We start from the raw sequence: 26,609 nt of genomic DNA, 5'->3' as shown, positions 1-26,609 counted from the left end.
GCTTATGCTCTAATGAACACGTGTTTAAGGAATACAAGGAATTGGATTAAATGGGTTTTTTTTATCCATAGAAAAAGCGTAAGTTATTTACTTCAATAGGAATTGCACTCTATGATCCTTGTGGATCACAGGACATTCTGTGATTCTGTGATTGCCCGGTCCATACCGCTCCCCAGCTGGGGGGCAGCACAGCCTGCAGATCCAGGGAGCCCCGGCTAAGCCTTGCTTAAAACAAACAAACAAAAAAACAAAACAAATTCAAAACAAACAAACAAACAAACAAACAGTTTTACATGAAGTGGCTCATGGTCTTCTTTTTTAAATATTGGCCTTTTGCCAATGGCAGGGCACCACCTTGCAGGGAAAGCAGAATTTCCTGGTCCCTGGGCCGCCACGTTCACCCCAGCAGCGTTCCCGCTGGCAGAGCTCTCCTCAGAGCAACCAACCCCACACGGCCCACGACCACTAAGCAGCGGCTACAGCCCGCAGGCGGGCCACGGCTCCAGGACCCACCCGACAGGAGGAGCCAGCGGTCGGGAAACAGCCACAAGGCCGGGACCGCCACCGCCCCCCAACCCAAGCACAGAGTTCGGCGAGCTGCGCCTGCGCCTGACCCCGCGGCCAATAGGAGCTCTAGAATCAGAATAAGAAGCGCTCCTGGCCGCGTACTCGGATGGGCTGCGGCGCCTGTGCGAGACCCAGTCAGAGGTGGGGTAGAGGCGGAGGGGGCGAGTCGGTGCGCAATTTGAATTGGCGTGGGGCGGGGTGGGAGTGTCTGACGGCGGTGGAAGTCGGGTTGGGGTCGAGGTGAGCAAACGCGCACGGCTGGGTGCGTGTGCGGAGCGGCCGCTGTCATTCCCGCAGCGCTGCGGAGGAGCCCAGCCCGTGCGCCATGTCCCTGGAGGAGTCCCTGCGTCGGAGCAACGCCCGCTTCATGGCCACCATCAACAGCATCTTGGAGAGGGTGAGGGCCGCGCGCGACGCCGCGGACGTTGGATGGCGGGAGCCGTTGGCAGCGGCTTTTTGTTTCCGTCGCCGTCCTGAGGCGGGCTTGGCGGGGACGCTCTGTCAGCGGCGCGACCTTCAGGCTGCTGCCGCCCGGCCTCGCCCCTGCCTGTCTGAGGAGCGCCGTGCGCTTTTATGGTCCCTTTTGCCGAAATGGTGTGCGGCGGGGCCTGGCCGCCCTTGTGCGTCCGTCTGTCCGCCTCTGGCAGGCTGCCGGGCAGCGCGGCCCTCCCTGCCTGCCTCGCCTGGCGCGGTGGCCGGGCTCTCCACTCCTATCCTCCCTGGCCACCTCTTAAGTCCTGCTCTGTTAGTGCCGACACGTTCATTTTTCTTTCCGTGTGCTGATTTGCAGTAACTGGCACTGAACTCTCTTTGTCAATTAGTTACTTCTGGTGTCACAAGCTCCCGTTTTTCCTGGCTGCTGAAAGCAGCAGTTACCCGGGGCCTCACGCAGCTTCGCAGTTTGTGCTGAGCTTTGGCGTGAGTAACACTTGCATCAGGGATTGCCAGTTTTTTTTTTTGAACTTAGAAGTCCGAGTTGTCTTTGTAGTGCCCTTAATCCATTTTAGCTAGCATTAGATGAGGTATTTTCAAAAAAATTACAGACAGAAGTGAAACTCCCTCCACAAATCCTCCTTACTTCAGAGCTATTTTCTGCTAAAGATGTGAGAACCATACACCTCCATCCAGAGATGCACGTATTTATTCAGGGATGTCAGCTTTGCAGTTCAGATAAATGGTTTGTGTTAATGTCTAGGTGCTAGCATAAGGCTATATATATATATATATATATATAAGGCCATATTTACATACAAAGCACCTATTACCATATCAATAAACATTCTTTGGAACCACTCTGACAGCAGAGGTAAGAACAGGAGTTAGCCTGTTAGTACCTCAGCAATGGTTTCCAACAACTTAAAAAAAAGCCACAAGACTCTGTTTCTAGAATGTTTTCCTCATCTCGCATTAGACTGGATGACATTTTCATATGTCATGACCTGTAGGTCTCTGGTAAGTGGCTGCTTCCAGTTACGACAGAGGGAGTTTAGAAGCTCTGTAATTAAGTAACTTAACCATTTTTGAGAACTCGCTGAAGCCTCATTTTGTCAGCAACTGGCTTATGCCTTGAGATTGAACAACTCATACATATGCTTAAAATATGTGTGTTTTTTCTAGGAATTAAAGTTTTGAGATTGCTAACTTCAGCCAATAGAGCAGCATGTGGATAATTTCATGTTTTGGTCAAAACAAAATTGTGTAAAAACAATACTTAAAATGCATGTTAAAAACATCACTGCAAGCATTTATTCTAATCTTTAATGGTCCTTTTTATTTAGTATAATCATCCTTTTGAAGATGATTTACTTATCTCCATGGAAACTCTCACTTACAGTACGCCTGACGGTAAGAACTTCGTAAAGCTTCAATATTTACGTGCTGTGTATTTATACTTAGTCAAGCATGCAACTGGTGGAAGTTATATAACATTTGATGGCAGGAGATGCTGAATTTTGTACACTTTGGTGTGGCCTTTCATATGTAAACTTTGAGGCATGCGTGTAATACCTGGAGATTTTCTTTATATGCACCATTTTGGTCTATTGCGTGCTCTGTTTTAGACAACAGAAAAGAGTTATTAGTGAAGTTCAGGATAACAATGGTTAATATTTAGATGACTTGTAAGAAGAAGAATCAAAGTGAAGAAGACTGAGAGGAAACAAAGGAATGACACCTTCCTGTGTAACCTCATCTAGGTGTTCCTGCTCCGGCAGGGGGATTGGACTAGATGATCTTTTGAGGTTCTTTCCAATCCCTAACATTCTGTGATTCTGTGAATGGAGGTATTGGCAGGAAGTTGATACACATGAATGGACTGTGTAATTTCCTTTCAGCTTAGTATTCTGAAAGCTGCTCTGATAAGTTTCTCTTATGTCAAATGCCAGGGGGAACTGGGTGGATAGTCTCTTTAACTTTTCAGTGAATGTTTCAGTGGTTAGCATAAATCTGTACCACATTGTGCTATGTCATATTTTTCCAGTGTTTCATTATAAACGTTGATCCGTTATAGAGTTGACAAGGCTTATGGAGAGTTTATTGGGGGAAAAAAAAACCCTGTTGTTCTAAAATACTTTGCTTGGGGTTTTAGTAGGACTTATGACTTAGTGTCTTGGTGGCTTTACAGGGAAATGAAATGTTCTACCAGTTGTTATTATCACTGAAGTGATAATTATGTTTCCTAAGTCACTTTATCAATTCTTGTAAAGTAGAACTTACCACACCTACACGTGATGTACTACCACAGTACCAAGCCTTATCTAATCATTGCACCAAATATGATTTACCTTTTAAAGGCTTTTATAGACTGGGAAACTTGCATTTCATAGCATTTTGTATACGTTGTCCATCAAGAGAAGGAGAGGGTGGCATACAGCTCTGTAATTCACAACTGTTGATTTGTAAAGACTGGCTTATACTTTTGGTTTACTAACCTCTATTCAGTATGGAATTAATATGGATCTCAGTCCTGTCAAGCCTTAACTATGGCTTTAACTAACATCAGAAACCATGTAGTCAGCATGCATTCAATAAAATTATAAGCGTAAAATATTTTGCTTTTTTTTTTCCCCTCTTCATGGCATGTGCGGCTGTAATGCTCCTTGGATTTTAGCTTAGTGTTGTTAGACTTAGCATGTGATTTTTTTGTTGTTTTGTTTTGCCTGACTTCTCAATTAACTTAGAATTACAGTTTTCTCTTGGCTTGTTTACCTGCGAGTTTTTGATTCTACAATTTTTTTGGAGGGTGTTCAGATTTGATAATGTGTTGTTACTATGTAATATGTTCTTCCTAAATGTTTATGTTTGTTAGAATGATACTGGGTATATATAGTGCTATAAGAAAAGCTGTGTTTATACTGATCTCTCTTGTTATTTCTAGGACCAAAATCATGGGAGGATGTGTCAACCGAGGACCTTAGAAAATGGCAGGAGGAAGTACTTGAGGTAGCTCTTAATGTAGTCCTACTATGCAGTTTGTAGTAAGGTTTCTTTTTCCTTAATATATAATATCTATAGGAATAAATTCAAATCTTGCTGTGCCATATCATATTTGCAAGAGGTATTAATCAATTAATCCAACATCTGCCTTAAAATAGGGGTTTAGGATAAATTGGTTAAGACTGTCAGATGAGACAGACTAAAATAGATGACCATTTACCAGTGCTAAGCACCACTAGTAAACCTGGAAAAAATAAATATGTTTTTTTTTTTTTTTTACGTCCTGGCTGATGGGAATGTGTACTTTTGGATCTCATCATAACATTGTCATTGAAGTTAACAAGCACTGAATCAATTTATCTTGGTTCAGGGGTAATCAGCTCTTCAATTCCAGAGGTTTTACTGGTTTCATCATTAGATTTTTTGTTTTTTTTTCCCTGCAAAATAATGCTACAGTAATTAAAGTACCTTTGCAGTCTCAGCACTTGCTGTCTTTGCCAGACTAAAGCCATTACTGTTGTGTGATCTGTATTTTTTTGTTCTGAGTACTTACATTAAACAAGCAGTTACTTCTTTTACTATTTCCTGAACTCCCTCATAAGAACTCAACAGTGAATTTATTCTAAATCTCAGTGTTTCTGCCGTAACTGCCAGAAGTCACCTTGTTGCTACATTCCTAATATCTGCCTAAAAAGCTAAGTTATGTGGTGTGCCTTGGTAGTTAACACAGAAGCTGTTTGGAACCCTACAGAGTGAGGGGACAAGGGGTAAAATTCAGTTTTGGGAAACAAGAGAGTAGCTAATGGAGAGAGTAAAGGGGCTGTATTTCCCTTTCCTTTTCCGCTCCTGGTTAATACCTTGTGCATCCTCTACTAATCCTTGCTGCACAACTTTACAGACTAAATACATTAAGGACTGTAAGAGGAATTATCTGTCTTAGCCTGGGCCAAGGTAGCTAAAGCTTACATCGTTGTAGCGATTTTAACAGCAATAGTATGACAAGAAGTAAGTGATCAGGTAACTTTTAACATGTATAGTATTTGTGGCTTTTCTGATCAGGCCGTGGGAAACCTGATGGAAACGGAATTATTATTTAGGAAGTGCCTAGTTGTGAGATGTACCAAAGTAAACAAAGGCATCCATTAATTACTATTCTAATATTCTTCTGATGTTTCTTTTTTTCCTGTTTCTAATTGCAGTGTAACAGAGGAAGTGAAAGGAATGCAGGTAAAGTGTTTAAGAAAATAAGTGCCATAGATTATCTTATCCAAAGAGTCTTGACTTAATAGAAGACATCCTGCTTTTATGCCAAACTCTCTAGGATACTCACTGTTTTTTGTGGGGGGAACCACACAAAAACAATAATGTTCATAATTAAAAGCTTCAGTAAATACATTATAATTGATATTGCTGTCATCACAAGTTGTTTAAAATAATAGCTTGTTGTTGTATATGTCAGTTTCGGCAGATGTTCATTGAATCTGAAAATTCCAGCCCTAAGTTACATGGATGTTCAGGTGGAGAGATTTGGAAGTTGCTAACTTTTTGAAATAATTAGATAAGCAGGCATATAAAAAAATGAGTGTTAAAAGAATCTCATTAAGTTCCATGATGAACTATCAAAAATTTAGCAGATTATTCTGTATACTGAATGAATCAGGCTGCCTGCAGGAAAAGGTTCATTAGAGACCAAGTATCACGATGAAAGTCAAATCAAGACTGCACAGCTAAGTGTAATTCTGATACTACTTAGGGTGATGTATGCCATATGAAGATTTTCTCATTGTTCTGAAAAGGTCCTGTATGTTCCAATAAAATACAAGTTTTTACTGGAATAAATGATTGGGGGGGAAAGCTGATGTGTAGTACAGCACAGATATGTTGGGCTTTATTTTCTTAAGGCTTTGCAGTCTTTTTTTTTTTCTTTGGTGTTGCTTATTTCATGACATTCATCTAAGAAACCCTTAGCTGAACATCTGAGGACAAAACACAATCTAGTGTCTCTGTCTCTCTATAATCCTACCAAAAAGGTTTTCCACACAGGCTTCAGGTATACTTTGAATCAGCGTATAATTAAAACGTTGAGCTGGGAAGGGTCTGATATAAAAAGATTCAGGTGGTCCAGGCCTTTGCCTCCAGATTTTAGAAAATATATGCTGAAGGGTCTGAAAACTACAAAAAATGACTGGTTACAATCTGTGCTACAAGTTGTAAAGTAAGCATCCAGCAGTGAACCCTTTGTTTAGTGACAGTCTTGAGTAGGGTAAACATAGCTGCTTAGCACATGTACTATTTTTATTATTTAAGTCACATGCATTCAGTCATGCTGTATTTGACTAGAACATTGTTCTGTCACTTATCTGCTCTTTGTATCAGTCCTATGTAAGTTCTCCATTTGCAAAATGTCAATGTTAAATATTTTTCCAAGTAAGAGTATATACAAATGATGAATTAATGAGTTTGGGTATAATATTGGTCTGTGACTTATCAAATTGAAATAGAATTATTTTGTTCCTCCTGTGCATGCTAAGAAATGCCAAAGCAACATAACAGTGATTTTGAGGATAGACATTCAACGGGACATCAGGTATGGGCACTGCATTCCGTCTACTGTTACAAACCCTCTTTAGGAAAAGTATTTATGTACTCAAAAGTTGAGAAAATAATCATGAACAGGTGATCCTGTACTATACCTACAGATTTTTAAAGGCCTGCTCATTGCTAAATTGAATCACTTTGTTCTCCTTAAGTAAGAACTTCTGAAAAAAAAAAAAAAAAAAAAAAAAATGAGGTCTTAAAGTATTTTGCTGCAGTTCCACTGCAGCTCTTCAAATTTTTAGATACCTTATTAAACAATTGTTTTGTAGTTCCCCGCATGTAGTTGCATTATTTTAGGAAACATGTGTCTTTACTTGCTAGGTGCGCAGAATCATAGAATCATTTTGGTTGGAAAAGGCCCTCGAGATCATTGTGTCCAACCATTAACCTAACTCTGTGTCGAGGGTTAAGATTGCGGGGTGACAATAAAACCCTGGCAGATGTATTGTTAACCTCCTCTCCCCCCACCACACTTCCCCCTCCCTCTCCCCCCTTTTTCACTAAGGAGAGGCAATTGGGAGGAAAAGAAGCACAGAGTGAAGAGAGTTGGAAAAAATTAAAGATGTTTTACTAATGCTACTAATAAGAATAGAGAAAATAATACAAAATATACAAAACCAATCTTGAAAGTCCCAGCAACTGCAGAGCCGGCACCCGAAGTCCTGGATTAGACTCTAAAGCCAACCAGAGCTGGATTCAGTCTCTCACTAGGCCTCAGTTTGCAGGGACGACTAGCAAGGTCCTCTCCTAATGTCGGCCATAAGCAGAAGGGAAAAGGGAAAAGCAGCCAAGGGGACGAGATCCTCGTGATCTCCCACTTTTATATGAAGTATTCACGTGAATGGAATGTTATACCCAGTTGGTCAGTTTCTTGGTCACTTGTTTCTCGTCGCCCCTCTCGCGAGATGTCCATCTGTGCTTATCATTAAGTTTGCATTCCATTGATAGGTTTACCAAAACATGTGTCTGGTGCTCCAGGAAAATGCCGTTAATATGAAGGCTTTAGCTGACAGGCAAAATTCACTGAAAAAGAAACTTGTTTTTAACAAAATCAGGACATTCCACCCCTTATAATATGCCATTCACTGAATGCTTAAACCTTATGAATACAATCTATCAATACAATCTAATTAATCACTACTACTATATATATATATACATATGTACATATATACACAGGAGTAATTAATCAGTGGACCATCCTTTAAAAAATTCCTTAAGTTCATTTTGTCACGACAGTCTCCCAGGGCAGGAAAAATGGTACAAGTGCATCTCATGACCGCTGTTTGTGGGTTAAAGACATCAACTTCGAAGAAGTTGTCAGGCGCCTCTCGAAGAAGCTAGCTCTGGTTTCATCATCACTGTTTTGATCTGAAAGACACTTATTAAACACTGTTAGCATGGCAATTCACATTATGCAGTTCAGTATTGCATATTTTCACCTAAACTCAAATCCCCTTGAGGTACACACCAAACTTCTCCATCCTTAAGCATCACCCACCAGGTGCTGCCAGGTCCCTGGGCAAAAACAATCCCACGAATGGGCTTGCCTTTGCCTGAGGGAGGAGTAACCCAGACTGCCTTTCCTAACATGTTTTTCATGTGTACTACAGGGACTTTATCTCCTTCTACAGTCCGTAGAATTTCTGATTGGGCAGGCCCGGCTCGATTGGTTGATCCCCGGGTGTTGACCAACCAAGTGGCTTTTGCTAAATGTGAATCCCAGTTTTTAAAGGTTCCACCACCAAGTGCCTTTAGTGTAGTTTTTAGCAAACCATTGTACCTTTCAATTTTCCCAGAGGCTGGTGCATGATATGGAATATGATATACCCACTCAATACCATGTTCTTTGGCCCAATTGTCTATAAGACTGTTTTTGAAATGAGTACCATTGTCTGATTCAATTCTTTCTGGCGTACCATGTCGCCAAAGGACTTGCTTTTCAAGGCCCAAGATAGTATTTCGGGCTGTAGCATGAGGTACGGCATATGTTTCCAACCATCCAGTGGTTGCTTCCACCATTGTAAGTACATAACGCTTACCTTGACGTGTTTGTGGAAGTGTAATATAATCAATCTGCCAAGCTTCTCCATACTTATACTTTAACCATCGCCCCCCATACCATACAGGCTTTAACCGTTTCGCTTGTTTGATTTCGGCGCAAGTCTCACATTCATGAATAACCTGTGAAATAGTGTCCATAGTTAAATCGACCCCTCGATCGTGAGCCCATTTATATGTTGCATCTCTACCTTGATGCCCTGAAGCATCATGGGCCCACCGAGCTAGGAAAAGTTCACCTTTATGTTGCCAGTCCAAGTCCACCTCAGCTACTTTAATCTTAGCAGCTTGGTCCGCTTGTTGGTTGTTTAGATGTTCCTCGGTGGCTCGACTTTTAGGCACATGAGCATCTACATGACGAACTTTCACAGGCAGGCTCTCTAGCCGAGCAGCAATGTCTTGCCACAGTGTGGCAGCCCAAATGGGTTTACCTCTGTGCTGCCAGTTGCTTTTCTTCCATTGCTGTAGCCACCCCCACAAGGCATTTGCTACCATCCATGAGTCAGTATAGAGATAAAGTATTGGCCACTTCTCTCGTTCAGCAATGTCCAAAGCCAGCTGGATGGCTTTCACTTCTGCAAATTGACTAGATTCACCTTGTCCTTCAGTGGCTTCTGTAACTTGTCGTGTGGGACTCCACACAGCAGCTTTCCACCTTCGATGTTTTCCTACAAGACGACAGGATCCATCTGTGAACAGTGCATACTGCTTATCAGTCTCTGAAAGAGTATTATATGGTGGTGCTTCTTCAGCACGTTTTACTTTCTCATCTGGAGACATCCCAAAGTCTTTGCTTTCTGGCCAGTCTGTAAACACTTCTAAGATCCCTGGGCGATTGGGATTTCCAATTCGAGCTCGTTGCGTGATCAATGCAATCCATTTACTCCACGTAACTTCGGTTGCATGATGTGGAGAGGGAACCATCCCTTTAAACATCCAGCTCAGCACCGGCAGTCGAGGTGCCAGGAGGAGCTGTGCTTCAGTACCGATCACTTCTGAAGCAGCTCGAACTCCTTCATATGCTGCTAGTATCTCTTTTTCAGTTGGAGTATAGTTGGCCTCAGATCCTTTGTATCCTTGACTCCAAAAACCTAAGGGTCGACCTCGGGTTTCTCCTGGTGCTTTCTGCCAGAGGCTCCAGGTAAGTCCATAATCTCCGGCTGCGGTGTAGAGCACATTTTTAACATCTAGTCCAGTCCGAACTGGTCCAAGGGCCACTGCATGAGTTATCTCACGCTTAATTTGTTCAAAGGCTTGTCGTTGTTCAGGGCCCCACTCAAATTGGTTCTTTTTACGAGTCACTCGATAGAGAGGGCTCACAATCTGGCTGTAGTCAGGAATATGCATTCTCCAAAAACCTACAACGCCCAAGAAAGTCTGTGTCTCCTTTTTATTAGTAGGTGGAGACATTGCTGCAATTTTGTTGATCACATCCATTGGGATCTGACGACGGCCATCTTGCCATTTTATTCCTAAAAACTGTATCTCTCGTGCAGGTCCCTTGACCTTGCTTCGTTTTATGGCAAAACCAGCATCCAAAAGAATCTGAATTATTGTCTCACCTTTCTCGAAGACTTCTTTCGCTGTGTCGCCCCATACGATGATGTCATCAATATACTGCAAGTGTTCTGGAGCTTTACCTTGCTCCAGCGTGGTCTGGATCAGTCCATGGCAGATGGTAGGACTGTGTTTCCACCCCTGGGGCAAGCGATTCCACGTGTACTGAATGCCTCTCCAGGTGAAAGCAAACTGCGGCCTGCACTCTGCTGCTACAGGAATAGAGAAAAATGCATTAGCAATGTCAATTGTAGCATACCACTTAGCTGCCTTTGACTCCAGTTCAAATTGCAGTTCTAGCATGTCAGGCACAGCAGCACTCAGTGGTGGCGTAATTTCATTCAGGCCACGATAGTCCACAGTTAGTCTCTGCTCATCACTAGACTTACGCACTGGCCAGATTGGGCTGTTAAAAGGTGAGCGAGTCTTACTGATCACACCCTGGCTTTCCAATTGACGGATCAATTTCTGGATAGGAATCAAAGAGTCTCGGTTCGTGCGATATTGCCGGCGATGCACTGTCGTGGTAGCAATTGGCACCTGCTGATCGTCAACCATCCGCAGTCCTACAACAGAAGGGTCATCTGAAAGACCAGGCAAATCAGACAGCTGTTCAATTTTCTCAGTGTCCACAGCAGCTATCCCGAATGCCCACCTATACCCTTTTGGGTCCTTAAAATACCCTCTCTTGAGATAGTCTATGCCAAGGATGCATGGAGCATCTGGACCAGTCACAATGGGATGCTTTTGCCAGTTTTTTCCAGTTAGGCTCATTTCAGCCTCTACAACAGTCAGTTCCTGGGATCCCCCAGTCACTCCAACAATATTGATGGATTGCGTTCCTTTATAATTAGAAGGAATTATTGTGCACTGAGCACCAGTGTCCACTAAAGCTTTGTACTCCTGGGGGTGTGTTGTACCAGGCCATAGTATTTGTACAGTCCAATAAACTCTGTTATGCCTTTCCTCCACCTGGTTGGAGGCAGGGCACCTCTAATTTCTGGTTTGCACAGTCTCTGGGTGTGAATTAGAGGTTCCTTCAAGAGCATCAGAATCTCTTCTGCTCCTTTTGTATACTGGAGCAGCCACCTTCCTAGGAGTTTTTCCTTTTAGCTCACGTACTCGTTTTTGAAGTTCTGAGGTAGGTCTTCCATGACACTTATTCATGTTTTCTCCCTGCTCATGTAGGAAGAACCACAGTGAACCTCTTTTTGTGGGCTGCCTCCGTCCTCTCTCTCGAGATTGGAAATGCCTTTTCCTAATAGCTGAAACATAGGTTTGTGCAGGTCGTGAATGGTAGGTGTCTTCTCTGAGTTCTTTGATTTCCTGAAATATCTTTTCAAACCGGTCATCAGATTTTTCACACAGTTTCTCTACAGCAGAGACACAAGCCCGTAGAGAACCAGCAAGGCTGTCCTCAAAGTTCCGAAGCTGCTCAATCACTTCATTAATCTCTTGTTGACCTCTAGCTGACCAGACCACTCCTGCCAATGACTTAGCATATGCAGGGGGTGCACTTTGTACAAATCTGCGCCACAGAGATCGTGTACAATTGATTCTATCTGGGTCTGTCCCCTCTTGGTTGTCTGATCCAAAATAGATGATCTCTCGCACAGCTAATTCTCTCAGGAACTGAATACCTCTCTCCATAGTATTCCATTTCCCTAACTTGGATATACAATCTTCCTTGTAGGGAAATCTTACTTTCATAGCTGCCAGGAGTCGGGACCAGAGACTAGTGGCATTAGACTCTCTTGAAATTGCCCTATCAATGGTGGAATCTCTTGACAGAGATCCCAGCTGCCTGGCTTCACCACCTTCCAATTCCATTGTTTCTGCCCCATTGTCCCAGCATCGGAGCAGCCAGGTTAAAATATTCTCGCCTTCACGACGACTAAAGTCCTTTCTCATATCTCTCAGCTCACCTGGAGAAAAGGACCGAGTGGTGGTCACTTCATCTCCTCCCTGTCCTGATGGTGCACCTTGAGTTGATGTTGGCCCTGTGCCATCATCTGCTGCACGAGTAGTCTTTCTAGTGACTTTCTTACAACCAGCAACTGATGCTGATATGGGCTTACCATCATTTGATTCATTTCCAGAGTCTGAATGACTGTCACAGTGGTTACAGCAGCAACAGTGCCCAGTGTGTGAAGAAGGGGGGGCTGCCTTGTTAGCCTTTGAGGCTGGAGAAGTAATGTTATCTGCAGCGACCTTGGCAGAGGAACTCTGCGGAGGAGCTGTAGCTTCAGCCTGCGAAGCCGCCGTTGTGGGGGCAGTGGCTGCAGCGGCAGCTTTGGCTGTTTTGCTCTTTCTCGAGCGGCTCGGAGTGCTTTTTGCTAAAGCTTCCGAAGACGCACCGCAAATCTCAGGAAAACAAAGAGACGCAAACCTCCTGTTGAACGCCATTTCTCTTAACAGAAGCACAAACTGACACACATTCAGCAAACCAGACAACACCATCACAGTTCTATCAAAACTCCAAGGATATTCAAAATTCTCTAAAACATTTGCGAACTGTCCTAGCGAAAAAACGAAAGTATTGTTAGTCAGCCATTCTAAAGACTCGCTTGACCAATTAGCAAACACAGAGCCGTACTGCTCTTTAATGTTTAAGTTACATGGATGTTCAGGTGGAGAGATTTGGAAGTTGCTAACTTTTTAAAATAATTAGATAAGCAGGCATATAAAAAAATGAGTGTTAAAAGAATCTCATTAAGTTCCATGATGAACTATCAAAAATTTAGCAGATTATTCTGTATACTGAATGAATCAGGCTGCCTGCAGGAAAAGGTTCATTAGAGACCAAGTATCACGATGAAAGTCAAATCAAGACTGCACACCTAAGTGTAATTCTGATACTACTTAGGGTGATGTATGCCATATGAAGATTTTCTCATTGTTCTGAAAAGGTCCTGTATGTTCCAATAAAATACAAGTTTTTACTGGAATATATGATTGGGGGGGAAAGCTGATGTGTAGTACAGCACAGATATTTTGGGCTTTATTTTCTTAAGGCTTTGCAGTCTTTTTTTTTCTTTTTTTTGGTGTTGCTTATTTCATGACATTCATCTAAGAAACCCTTAGCTGAACATCTGAGGACAAAACACAATCTAGTGTCTCTGTCTCTCTATAATCCTACCAAAAAGGTTTTCCACACAGGCTTCAGGTATACTTTGAATCAGCGTATAATTAAAACGTTGAGCTGGGAAGGGTCTGATATAAAAAGATTCTGATGGTCCAGACCTTTGCCTCCAGCTTTTAGAAAATATATGCCGAAGGGTCTGAAAACTACAAAAAATGACTGGTTACAATCTGTGGTAAAACTCGGAAATTAAGCATCCAGCAGTTAGGTTTTTTAAAAGATACAGTGTTGGAAGTCTTTCAGAAGTAAGTTTTTGTGAATCTTTGTGTGTTGACCTAAGGTCTGAACACCTTAGAAGTTCTTATTGAAGGAATTGACTTGGAGTTTATTTAATGCTATGAAGACATAATCTAATTAATTTTAAATGTACTGCATCACAAATAAGGTAGAAAAGCAAAAAAACCTGATGTCTGTCTTATTTTTTCCAACTTTGAATATAATTTGAGCAAAGTCTTTATCATTTAGTTATGTTTTAAGTTATGCTAGGGAAGATATATTTAACTGAATATTGAAGGCGTTAACAGCTTTTGTTATGAGGAAAAACCTGCTTTTACAGATTAGTATTTATACCTGTATATTTATATATGCTATAAAAGATGGAATCTCATAGATTTTGTTCAATTTAAGAAAATCATATATTGTATTGTCTTTTTTTATTTGAAATGCAAAAGTAAATGGAGTGAGCATTTGAAATGGCTGATTATGGTTGGTGTAACCCTTTAAAAAAAAAAAAAAAACGGCTCTGGCTATGGATTATTAAAGCTACGGTGCACATTTTACCTGTTCTTCTATATTCTTAAGTGGGCCTGATATGTATTTTCATTTAGGATACATGAAGTTCTATTCTATTAATGGTGAACATTTAAAATATCTTTATGAGATCCAAATACTTATTAGTGAACCCTTTGTTTAGTGACAGTCTTGAGTCGGGTAAACATAGCTGCTTAAGCACATGTACTATTTTTATTATTTAAGTCACATGCATTCAATCATGCTGTATTTGACTAGAACATTGTTCTGTCACTTATCTGCTCTTTGTATCAGTCCTATGTAAGTTCTCCATTTGCAAAATGTCAATGTTAAATATTTTTCCAAGTAAGAGTATATACAAATGATGAATTAATGAGTTCGGGTATAATATTGGTCTGTGACTTATCAAATTGAAATAGAATTATTTTGTTCCTCCTGTGCATGCTAAGAAATGCCAAAGCAACATAACAGTGATTTTGAGGATAGACATTCAACGGGACATCAGGTATGGGCACTGCATTCCGTCTACTGTTACAAACCCTCTTTAGGAAAAGTATTTATGTACTCAAAAGTTGAGAAAATAATCATGAACAGGTGATCCTGTACTATACCTACAGATTTTTAAAGGCCTGCTCATTGCTAAGTTGAATCACTTTGTTCTCCTTAAGTAAGAACTTCTGAAAAAAAAAAAAAAAATAAAAATGAGGTCTTAAAGTATTTTGCTGCAGTTCCACTGCAGCTCTTCAAATTTTTAGATACCTTATTAAACAATTGTTTTGTAGTTCCCCGCATGTAGTTGCATTATTTTAGGAAACATGTGTCTTTACTTGCTAGGTGCGCAGAATCATAGAATCATTTTGGTTGGAAAAGGCCCTCGAGATCATTGTGTCCAACCATTAACCTAACTCTGTCACTAAACCATGTCCTTAAGAAGTTCATCTACACATCTTTTGAATGCTTCCGGGAATGGTGACTCCACCACTTCCCTGGGCAGCCTGACAACCCTTTCTGTGAAGAATTTTTTCCTAATATCCAACCTAAACCTCCCCTGGGACAACTTGAGGCCATTTCCTCTTGTCCTATCACTTGTTACCTGGGAGAAGAGACCAACACACTCCATGCAACAGCCTCCTTTCAGGGTTGTAGAGAGCGATAAGGTCTCCCCTCAGCCTCCTTTTCTCCAGGCTAAACAGCCCCAGTTCCCTCAGCCGCTCCTCATCAGACTTGTGCTCCAGACCCCTCGCCAGCTTCGTCACCCTCCTCTGCACTCTCTCCAGCACCTCAATGTTTTTCTTGTAGTGAGGGGCCCAAAACTGAGCACAGTATTCAAGGTGGGGCCTCACCAGCGCTGAATACAACAGACTGGTTAATATAGCTTATGCTACCAGGTCTTAAAATTCCTTTAATGTTCTTTTAAGTAATCTCCTGAGACCTCTGGTGTGAATACATCTGATACAGGTGGGTGTTTTCATTTACTTTTTAGATATTTTTTTTTGCTTTTTGAAACTTGTATTACTCATGATCTGATATACTCATACTCTGGTATATATTAGGTGCTTCACACGCATAGCTGTCACCAAGGCAGATGATTGCTTCCTTCTTGAGGGAAAACAGAAAATAGCAATCATCTGAAATTTGTCCTCCTGTCATTTGAGAGTGTAATTTCAAATATGTATTTGAATGATAAAATAATTTCTGCAAAGTTAGAAAATGTAACCTTGTGTTTTCTCAACCCGTGTAGTGAAATACAGGAAACGAATTTCAGAGGCGTCTGTAGCTTAGCTTCTTTAAGTGTCCTTTGTGTCTTTTGCACTCATGGGATAAATGAGTGATGCAGTTCAGACTCTGGTAGCTTCATAGCAGTGTGCGATAATATGATTATCCACTCCTCCTCCTCCTCCTCCTCTTGTAAATGTTCTATGAAGAGACTGGAGAGGATTTATTTTTGTGTGTGTGTGTTTGGGTTTTTTTAATATACAAAAGGTTAGCAATAGGACATGCCAACTCTTAAGAAAAAAGAGTATTTCTAGCTGCTTTAGCTAAAATTTTAGTTTTAGCAGGTTTTTTCCATCTTTAGTATTCATTCAGAGACACTTCTTAGCGAAGGCAGTGTTTCTTCCAGGTTTTATACAGTACTTTTGTTCTGAAAGTATGCAAAGCCTATCAACAGCAGGTACAAATAAACCAAACAGCTCTCACCTGTACATGAAAGTACTGGTCTTCCCTTAATTGGGAAAATTATTAGGTCTACCTCCTTTGGTTTCACAGGAAGTAGCACAGCAAATTATAGTGATATCTGAACAATTCCCTGTATCTATTAGGGTAGTATCACAGAATAATTAATTTGGAGAGAAAGGGGAAAGTTCAATCTGCGTTGTATATTTATCTAAGTGTATTCAAGTTCAGAAGATTGTATCAAAGTCAAAACTTAATAGTTACAGTTACCTCCCTACTAATATGTTCAACTCTTCTGTAAGATATCTCTTCTAGGTAGTGATATATCCTTTAGATAACATTGTATTGAGTGCATTTCCAGTGAAATAACTTCCTGTATTATTGGTCAAATTTTTCAGAGAGAAAGGTGGAAGTTTTCATTTTTCCTCTCTCTCCTGCACTTGAGCAACAAAGGTGTTCCTGAATTTCCCGTTTGGCCCTTAAAAACACTTCAGGGATCCCTGGAGCAGATACTTGTTTTTTTTTTCTGTTTTGTGCCGTGCCGTGATCCTCTGCTAATAACGTTCTAGTGATTTGAAGTATGATTGACAATACATTGAAAACATATTTAAAATTACACTTTTGTGATGTTTCACACCTAGAAGGATATTCAGTTTGTATGCAGATCAACTTGTTGTATGATACAACCTATTTCTAAGAACTTGTAATTGACATGATGGAGTCAACCATTCTTGGACACTTGAGTTACCTTTATACAAGAACCTCTCATTTCTATAGCAGTCTAGTAATTTCTGACCGTTTAGGGAGCAGTGTGCCAGATTTGTGCCCAGTTCTACTGGATAAAGAATACTGAATGGCAGAAAGCGAGTATCAGCTGTTAGAGCAGCAATTGGAGGCTGAAACTTTTCCAGATGATAACATTAACATTTTCACTGCTTCCTCCACTATTGATGCTTGGTAACTGGTTTCCTGTGGATAAAGTGATAACTTTTTTTTCTTTTAGTCATGTGGGAAGAAACTTTGATAATCTGACAAGTATGGGTTTCAGTTCTAATAAAACAATTCTGCTGGGGTCAGGTAAACTGTCAAAGACGACCCTCCGTTTGCTCAACATTTTCACCAGATGATGTGAAATTGTGTTGTTTCCCACAAAGATACAGTTTCTTTCATATGTGTCTTTATTTTAGCTCTATGGCAGCAGGTGTCCACAAAGCTTTAGGTGACGACTGCAGTGACAGGGGACAAAAACGGAAGATGGGATAAGTTGGAATATATTTTCATTCGCTTTTTAATAATTTAGGGATAGTGTCAAGAGGCAGCGATGTCGTAGGTATCATAACCAGATCTTTCACTCTTTTTTTCCATTTTCAGGGGTATTCTCCTTTCCCCTTTCCCTCCCTGTGATGAACACGATCATGGGACAACGATATAACAGCCAGGGAATTTCAGAAATGAGAACTTAGAATGCAGCTACATGTTTTCTGATCATGAAAGACTAAGGCTTTAGCTAGTGATGAATTGGAAGGTCTGATACACCTAGCAAAGAAATGCTTTATTGTGTTTCATTCACAAACATACCACATAGAATACCTAAAAATTAAGTTGGAAGATTTGGACTTGCTTTTTAATATTATTAAGTCTGTCTTATTTCTTGCCTTGGCAGTTCTAAGGCAGTCTTGACAAGAAGCAACTAGGAAAAGGAAGCATAGTAGAAGGTCCTCACTGTCTTTGTTGGGAAATTTAGGAATGTAGTAGGAAATAAGTGGGAACGATACCTTAATTAATAGTGAATCTTGCCGTTCAGTACTTAGAAAATATTTCCCATCTGAAATTGTTAGCGTAAATCTTGAAGAACTGGTTGCAAACAAGTTATCTCCACTCTTTGTTCCACTCATGCCACTTAGGACTCTGTAAGCCATGCTTTTAAATTTGACTTGAAATGGAAAGGTAATACAGATAAACAGTTTTAGTGTAGAAAAGAGTTTTCTAAAATGAAACCTGTTAGCAAATGAGTCATACAGGGTGTGTTTAAAAACATTTCTGGTTTGGTTTTGAGTTCAACTAGGTTTTATGTAGTATTTATTTTCAAATTGTAGGTGAAGAAAGTGATACCGATACAGTTTCAGTAAGAAGAAAATTTCAAGACATTCACTTACAGGTAAAAATTTCTGATGTCTAACGCAACGGAATAATTTTATGTTCAATAGACTTGATTGAATTATTTGAATAGCTTACATATGCCCGTGGTGTTGATGCAGTCAGCAGAAGACTCCATGTAGCCTGCATTTTAATGCGTTTTTTCAGCAAGTGTAACAAGAGAGAGGTTCAATAAATAATGTCATGAAGGCCAATATGAAGTAATATTTTGTCTTGGTATTATTAGTATACCAGAGAAAGCAATACAATGTATTGCATAGAACAGGCAACTCTGAGAAAGGCTACGATAGGTATGGAAAAAGAATAACCAGATGAATCACAAAATGAAAAAACTTATAAAAATATGGTCATTCACCTGAGAGCCTAACATAAACAGGTAACATGGTGTTTTGTTTTAAAAAAATAAATAAATAAATCTGAGATAATGGCTACCATAACAAAAGCAGACTGGAATATCCTGCTGTTGTTTCCCAAACTAGACTATGGGCTACCCAGAGTAGTTACACTGATGCAGAAAAGTACAACACACATTGTGTGTGTGCAGCCATACTAATCCTGTGTTTTGCTTGCTCAAATACCAATTACGAAAACTGAATTTACTGTCCTTGCTTGTTCAGCATAGTGCTAGGCATTGTCATGTCTCTGACAACAACTAATACAAACCACTTCAGAAAGCAAGAGTTTCACTAATGGAAAACATTTGCTGTTTATCACCAAATGCTTTTAGATTTTACATAGAGGTGAATTACAGAGTAGGCCTTAATTTGTATATGAACTCAGGGAATATTAATAATATATACATAAAGATTTGCAGCTGTAATTACCAGTGATTTGTAACCTAACACTAGGACTCTTTTTTTTTCTTTGTTGTTTGGGGTTTTGGGGGTTTGTATTTATCAGTAGGTCTTCTGAGGCAGTGTGTGCTTTTTGCTGCATCAAGAAACTAGCTATTTATCTCTTTTTTTTTTTTTTTTTAATATGTCTTCACATAAGGTTCCCTCTTGGGCTATTTTTAGCATAAAATGTCTTCATTAAAAATAAGTTCATGCAGGTTGGGTATCCTCATCTGAATAACAGTAGTTTGAAACAAATCTAAGTAATGTTGTTTGGGTTTGTCAGTGTCAGTATCTTCTGTGTTTTGAATTTAACTTTTTTGTTTTTTCTCCTCCCCCACTAAGAATCTGCATGTACGTGATGGGAAAATACAAGAGAAAGTAAAAGTGGATGTGATAGTTCAAGACAATGTTAGAAAAATTCCCGGATGGATTATGGTAACATATTTCACCTGTTCTAAGTTATTAGCTAAGTAGAATAAAGTAAGAGCTCTCTAACTGTGCAGCACCATGAATTCTAATACAACTTCTCTGCTGTTCTATCATTGTTCCTCTCTTGCTTGCTAATTACATAAATATCACAGCATCTCAGGTCTCTGACAGCAATGACTTGTAAGAAACAGTGCAGACTATATCCATTTTTTTTTTTTCTTTTTTTTCTACTTTGTTCTTTGAACCCTGAGGTGTGAGTTGATCCTCACTTGAGTAAGTTTTCTGAAAAGCCTAAATTTGAAGGTTGTAGAGAAAAAGGGAGTTTTAGCTTTATTTTGGGTTTGGGGATAAGGGAGATTAGGGGCACGAAGGATTCTGTTACATGGTATGGCTTCTGTTTCCTACTCAAGTTGCCAGGGATGTATAAATTATCCAGGTGTATATATACATATATGTATATATCTCCATGTATGGATTCTCATATTTGGGAAAGGGATTAAACTATGACACATAACGTAGAAGTTGCAAAAATAAATAGCCTTTCCAAGATTAAACTGCTAACTCTTAAAAATTGTTACTGAAGTCTGACTAGACATTTTCTTCCTTGTCTGAAACTTACGAAGGCCCTTAGGACCATAACTATACAGGACCTATTATAGTAAGGAGAGAGTAGGAGAAGTCACACATAAGGTTTGGTTGTTACTTCTAATGTGCAAAAAATTGAGGATATTAGATTGTGTCTTCTGTTTGTTTTTCAGAGAGAATGTCAAGGCTCGTCAAAAGGTCTGCATTTAGCTTCACCAGTGCAAGAACTGATTGGTACAGCTAAATCTTTTGGAGGTTGGTCAAATATTTTAGTTACAAAACATGTTTCTATTAAAATTTATTAGAAATATTTAATGTATTGAAAACACAGAGGCACTGTTTATCCAACAGTAAAGTTCAACGGACTGGATTCTTGAAGAGAAGACAGACATGATTTTGCTTATGGCAAAATGTGTTTGAAAAAATAGAAAATAAATAACTTGTATACATAAAAGCAGCTTTTCTTAAATAGCCCCAGGAAAAAAGAAAATGCATAGTTACAAAATTCAGAAGCATTACGCTCCATTAAATGAAAGCGTAGTTTTTTGTTTCTGGAATGTCATGAATGGCTTTGGGTTGGCTGGTAACTGGTACTCAAAGTGGTACTTTACTAGTAAACTTCCTTTTTTCAGAAGTTCTCCAGACTTGATGCAAACCTAAAATAGAAGTTTGGTGTAAATACTTCAAGCCTAACAACTACAAAAAGCATTATGTTAATCATGCTTTATGGCAAGCAAAGCTGCGCTGGTACTAGCCAACTACAATGCTTTAAAGTAATATAAAAATAGAGTAACAAAACCTGTTGGATAAGGCTGTTCCTTCTGATCAGAAATCACGAAGAGCAAAGCAGTCTTCCTCTACAATGAAAACATTTTAGATCTCTGTCTATCTATCTATCAAGCTATTTTAAGATGGGGGGAGGGGCTCCAACACATCTCTTTTCTGTCTTCTATAGTCTGTGAAATCAATATGGTTAAGAAAAACCTTTTATTTTTTTCTTCCTAATAGATTGTATGTTAATAATCCATTTAGCCTGGCAAAAAAGCTTAATGAAATATGCTATTACAGTAAGGCTTGTTTCTAAGTCATATACATTAGTGGAAGTGCCCTAATAGATTTGGGGCTTTTTTTCTTCTTCTTGTTTTGTTTTGTCATTAATTTGGTTGGGTTTTTTTAATAGGCAACCAAGCTGCTGTTTGCAGAAGGAAAGTAGAATTGTCAAATGAATGTTCTTCATCCAGACCTCCACAGTTAGGATTTTCTGATGTTCCCATATCAACAAAGACAATCACCATACCCAGGCATCAGACTTCCCCAGAACTGAATAAAAATTGGTGTGATAGTATCTTGGAAGAATACCAGTCTGCAGATGAGGGATGCTCCTGGAGCAATGTAACTCTTGCAGACTTGTATCCAGGGATGTTAGAGTTACTTACAAGGCTCATGACAAAGCAGACTCGGAGAAAAGAGTCAAAATACATGTTTGGACAATTAAGGCACAGAAGACACCCTTCTGGAAGACCAAAGCTCAATGTCACCTTAGTCAAAATAAGAGGGTTCAGACCTCCTAAACTGAAGCGACCACAGCCTAGCATATGCAGCAGTAGACATGAAGACATCCAGAATCAAACTTTTGGAAATGAGAATAGAGAACTTCGTGATGACAAGAGGTCCATTAATAATTTGTCTGGTGTGGTACCTTATTCTTACATTGATACAAATGAAATCAAAATGGACTGCTCTGACTCAAGTTTAGTACCTAGAAAAGGCCCAAAATTCTCCAAACGGACTGTTTTTCCTGATGTTATAACTACAGTGGGAGAGACGTTTCTAGTTGAAGATGAGTTACAGACTACTGTCTCACTTAATCCAAAATGCAAAGAAAGTGAAAAATTTGCTTACCAGTGTCCTTCAGAATACTGTTTTATAACGTCTGCTGCCAGTTCAGGGTCAACAGGACTTCATCCGGTAAAAGAGAGTAAAACTCAAAAAAATTACTTTTCTTGTGGTGATACCTCAGAGTTGTGTTCATCTACTTGCAGTTCCTATGGCAATAGTCATGCTTTTACACCTGTTGCAAACTGTTCTCTTGCAAGAGCATCAAATACTTTACTCATAAATCCTGAAAAAATAACTTCTGAAAGACAAATTCCTTTCGAGCACAAGCACTTATTTTCCTTGTTGTCTACAAAGCAGAGTCCTTCAAAGATGCCCCAGAAATACAAAGATGCATTTGAAAAGCTCTACTACAAGCTGTGTCCCCAAGAAATCCAAAAGCCTTTGACACTGACAAGATCTCTTGCAAATTCACAGAACCTTGAAGATAAAGGAAGATTAGTGAAGAGTAATTTAAGTCATTCTGTGAGGTCCCATACACAGTGTGATAGAGAATTTGACAGGATCTATGAGCAATTGTGTAGTGGGGGTGTTCCAAAACTTCCTGGGTTTCAGAGAGCTTCAAATTTAAAGAAGTATGGAGGAGTACAGATGTCTGAAACAGTAAATGCTCTGGTTAACTCGCCTGTTCAAACTTTATCTGTATCTCCCAGAGTTAAAAGACTGGGGAATTTCCAAAACGATCCTCTTTGTTCACCAGTAAAGCGACTGAGAGGTATACCGGAACGTTATCTATCTTCAACAAAATGTGAACAGATTGCTCACAGAAGAAACTCTGAACTTCAGACTGATGACATGAGGTTTTTGAACCCATACATTGTCAGTAACTCCAGCATTTTTGACAGTCACAACTGCCAGAGTCAGGTACTAAAGGACCTTGTAAAACTATAATATTGTGCAGTCTTTGATATTTGGAAAAGGGCTTAAAAATAGATTAGAGCTGGAAGCTTTTTAAACAAGTGGCAGCTTACTTCTTGTGCTATTTGGTCAGTAGAGTTGTTTTACATCTTTGGGGTTTGGGGGATTTTAATTTGCTAAAATATAAGTCGTATCAGGTCTCCTGGATCATGTGAGGAAGTTCACTATATTTAATAACCTTGAAAGTGGTTATACAATGCTCAATAATAGATTGTGTTTTAATGGACTGTGTCACTGGTTAAAATAATCTCAGACAGTGAGCCTGTTAATCAAGGTGGTGTCCTTCTGAAATGATAACACTTTGTAGGTGAACGAATTGAGGCGAACCAATTAAACTTTACCGGGTTCTACTGAAATCATTAGACTTGTGGATTTAAATATTAAATCCAGCCCTTATTTCCAGGTTCCCAGTCATTTCTTCTGAGGCAAGCTGTGACATAATACATGAGTTTTTCCATCGATGTAATCTGTTAATGCTTTATTCTCAGGGCTCTGGATTTCATGCTGCGTCAGATAAAACTTTTCTTGGTGTTCCTGGTACTTCCTTGCAAGGTTAGTTTCAGAGACTTTATGAATTACTGCTTTAGCAATCACAAGCACTTCTTCAAGGGTAGATCTACAAATCTCAATAGACCGCTGTCTAGGTGACAGCTCTTCTTCCTCAGTAACAGTTGGGTATGTTCAAGTGTTCCTTTAAGGAATCTATACAGAAAAGGGTTTTCTGAATCACATGTAAACAGCAATTTAAGAAGCTTTTCTTTAGGTTAACTGGGACTTTTCCTACTAAAGTGTTGCTTATACCCATTGGTTTTCTCCCTTCCTTTTTTCTATTTTATTTAAAATTTGCTGTTGCTTTTACTTTACATATCTACCTGTTCAGCAGGAAATGCATACTTTATTAATCCTACACTTGAGTAACCACATGCTTTTGTTTGGATTCTTCATCTTTACAAAAACTTGCAATTGAGTTGTTGCATGCTACTGTCACTTGCTTAGGTGAATTAGATTGTTAGCCTGGATAAAAAGGCTTTTGCTAATTCAGGACAGTAGAATTTTAGAATTTTAAAAACACACCACCAAAACTAGCTTAGTTTAAGATTCAAAAATGCTAATCTTCTGATTTTCTTTTTAAAATCTAATTTTGGTTTAAAGCATGTCTGCATGAACTTTTTTTCCTACTAAGTAAAATGTTTGTTTTATTTTTATGAACCTTGTCATCAAGATAACAACTAACATGTAAAGGAAAATACTGAAGAAGGTGCCTTGAAGTATTGTCAACTGGTATACAAGAAGAAAATAGCAGAAGAAATGTACTTCTTTGCATGTTTCTTGCCTTGTTGCGTTTTCATTGCTGGTTAATTGTAAATAATTTGTTTATTTGAGGTGGACATCTGTTTATTTTGCCTTCCTCAAGTTTTAACTAATACTTTATGTATTATGTTTTTTTTCTGGTATCAGCAGTTCCTTCTACGTTTTTCTAATGGCATAAGCATTTTTGCAGAAATATAGCTTATACTTAAGTACAGTGTGCAAAATGTATTGGAAATTAAGTTTTGCCAGCACCTTTTGCATTAGAATATTTTTGTAAGGAAACTTGCTCATTGAAGTATGCCAGTGAAGTATTACCATGTCTTAACAGGCTAACATTTTAACAACATACAGTAGTGTCCATGCTACTCAGCATTGTTCTTACCCTTTTCATACTACTGTTTTCTACCACCAGAATCTGGGATTGCAGGTACCAACTCTGGTTGGCCTAGTGCAGTGAAGAATTGCAGCAGTCCCAGAAATGCACAGTACTGTCACAAAAGGTAAGTTCTTCCTCAAAAAGAAAATCCAAAAGAAATTCTTGGTGCTTTACATCTATATTAAAGGTGTGGAGGCTGTTGCTTACATGTGTCCTTCTAGAATGAAAATCAGATCGGATGCTTGGGAAAGCCCAAGCTAATCAGACCTGCAGACTCAAACACTGGGAGGTAAGTGTCTGGACAAAACTAGCCAGACTTCAGCATGGCTGGCCAGTGAACGTAAGGTAGTAAGATGGCTTGACTGAATAGCTACTCCAGTCCTTCTTTCTGTTCCTTGTAGACGCATTTATTATTTTAGATATAACTCAGATGGACTGTCAGCTGACAAGCTTCCTTGGGCCTGTAGTGTGTAGTTCTTGTATATGGTTCCAAGGAGTGAAGCTCTTGTTTAATGGCTACAGAGCCCTCAGAAGTTTTATGCTTAAGCCACGTGGCAAAATGCTGCATTTGTAATGAATGGTGGTGGAAAGAAACCTGTATTGTCTTCCTGTCTCAAACTTGATAGCCTTTCTGGAGAAGGTGATTATGAGAGACGTATTTCAGAAAAAGCAATGTTCATAACTAAAACTTTTCTTGAGCTCTCTGTGACTGCTGTTGTACAGCTATAGTGCTATACTGAATTGTCAGATGTAAACCAAAATGGTTCAAAATATGGCATTTCTTAAGTAATATGCAAGGAAATAATTACATTCTCACTTGTATCTTTCCCTTTTAGCTATTGGTGAATACATTCCGAGCTTACATCTGGAAGTTTAAGAGAAACTTATGTAATTTAGGTTAAGAGAGTAGCATTACGGAGACATTAAAATGACATAGGATGAAAAGTTTTCTCTCTAGCTGAGAGCACATAGGAATGTGGACAAGGAGTCCTGCTGCTGTTTACAGTCAAGATGTTCAGATATCTTGCTTTGATGATTTGTTTCAATTTCATTCTGTTCATCAGAGTTTTGGCAGGCATAGTATTTTTGTGTAATTTACTTTGTCATCTTAACAATTCTTTTCTATAGGGTATCCAGAAAATTAAGCTACACTGTGGGTAAAGATGACAAATCCCAGCAATCGCTTGGGTGACTTCCTGGTTGAAACCCACCAAGGAGCATTCATGGACTGCTACAGAAAAAACTTTGGTTTATAAAGTTTGGGTTTGTTTTGTTTTTCTTTCTTCTTCCAAGAATCAGGGATGTATTTTATGTACGTGTCATGCAGTTAGTCCTGTTTTATGCTTACCTGTAATGTAAGTCTTCAGGACTGGTTCATCCCTTCTGACAGGGCGCTTAGTCCTTTGGCTTCATCAGGTATTGCAGGGAATCAGGGTTCCGTTCTATGGCAAAGTTTAAATTTTGTAGTTAGTAGTGTTTGTTCTAACAGTGTGATCAGTATTTTCTTGTTATCTGCTAATAAGCTTTGATTCTTAACATATTAGTCGTAAGATGAGAATCAAGCTCTTTTTGCTGGATTCCTGCCTGTTTGTGCTTTATAAGGGTATTGACACTACATGAAAAATTCTAAACTGGGATGGATGATTGAAATGCAGTATTAGGCGCTATGACTTGTTATATGCCTGCTATGTTAAATTTTCTACATAGCTCACAGAGTAGATTGTTCAATAAAACTTTATATGTTTCAGTGAATTTGACAGTTATATTCTGTGTTCTGACAAAATATATGTTCTAAATAAAAACCCGTTCTCAACAA

The 26,609-nt window shown here is 39.4% G+C and overlaps 1 protein-coding gene across 1 annotated transcript; it reads left to right on the top strand.

The window, feature by feature from the left end:
* The first annotated feature begins 562 nt into the window (after positions 1–562).
* On the top strand, positions 563–26,609 carry LOC135577524 (uncharacterized). Its single transcript, XM_065047659.1, has 12 exons — positions 563–708; positions 865–964; positions 2,346–2,412; positions 3,944–4,008; positions 5,202–5,229; positions 18,382–18,443; positions 19,621–19,713; positions 20,466–20,547; positions 21,473–23,052; positions 23,595–23,658; positions 24,830–24,917; positions 25,922–26,609. Exons 1-12 carry the CDS (start codon positions 674–676, stop codon positions 25,983–25,985), a joined length of 2,328 nt encoding a protein of 775 aa, XP_064903731.1. The 5' UTR covers positions 563–673; the 3' UTR covers positions 25,986–26,609.

This window comes from Columba livia (assembly GCF_036013475.1).
Source record: "Columba livia isolate bColLiv1 breed racing homer chromosome W unlocalized genomic scaffold, bColLiv1.pat.W.v2 SUPER_W_unloc_5, whole genome shotgun sequence".
NCBI classification, from domain to species: domain Eukaryota; kingdom Metazoa; phylum Chordata; class Aves; order Columbiformes; family Columbidae; genus Columba; species Columba livia.
Note: the sequence above shows the minus strand (reverse complement) of the source record. Positions and strands in the feature narration are given on the sequence as shown.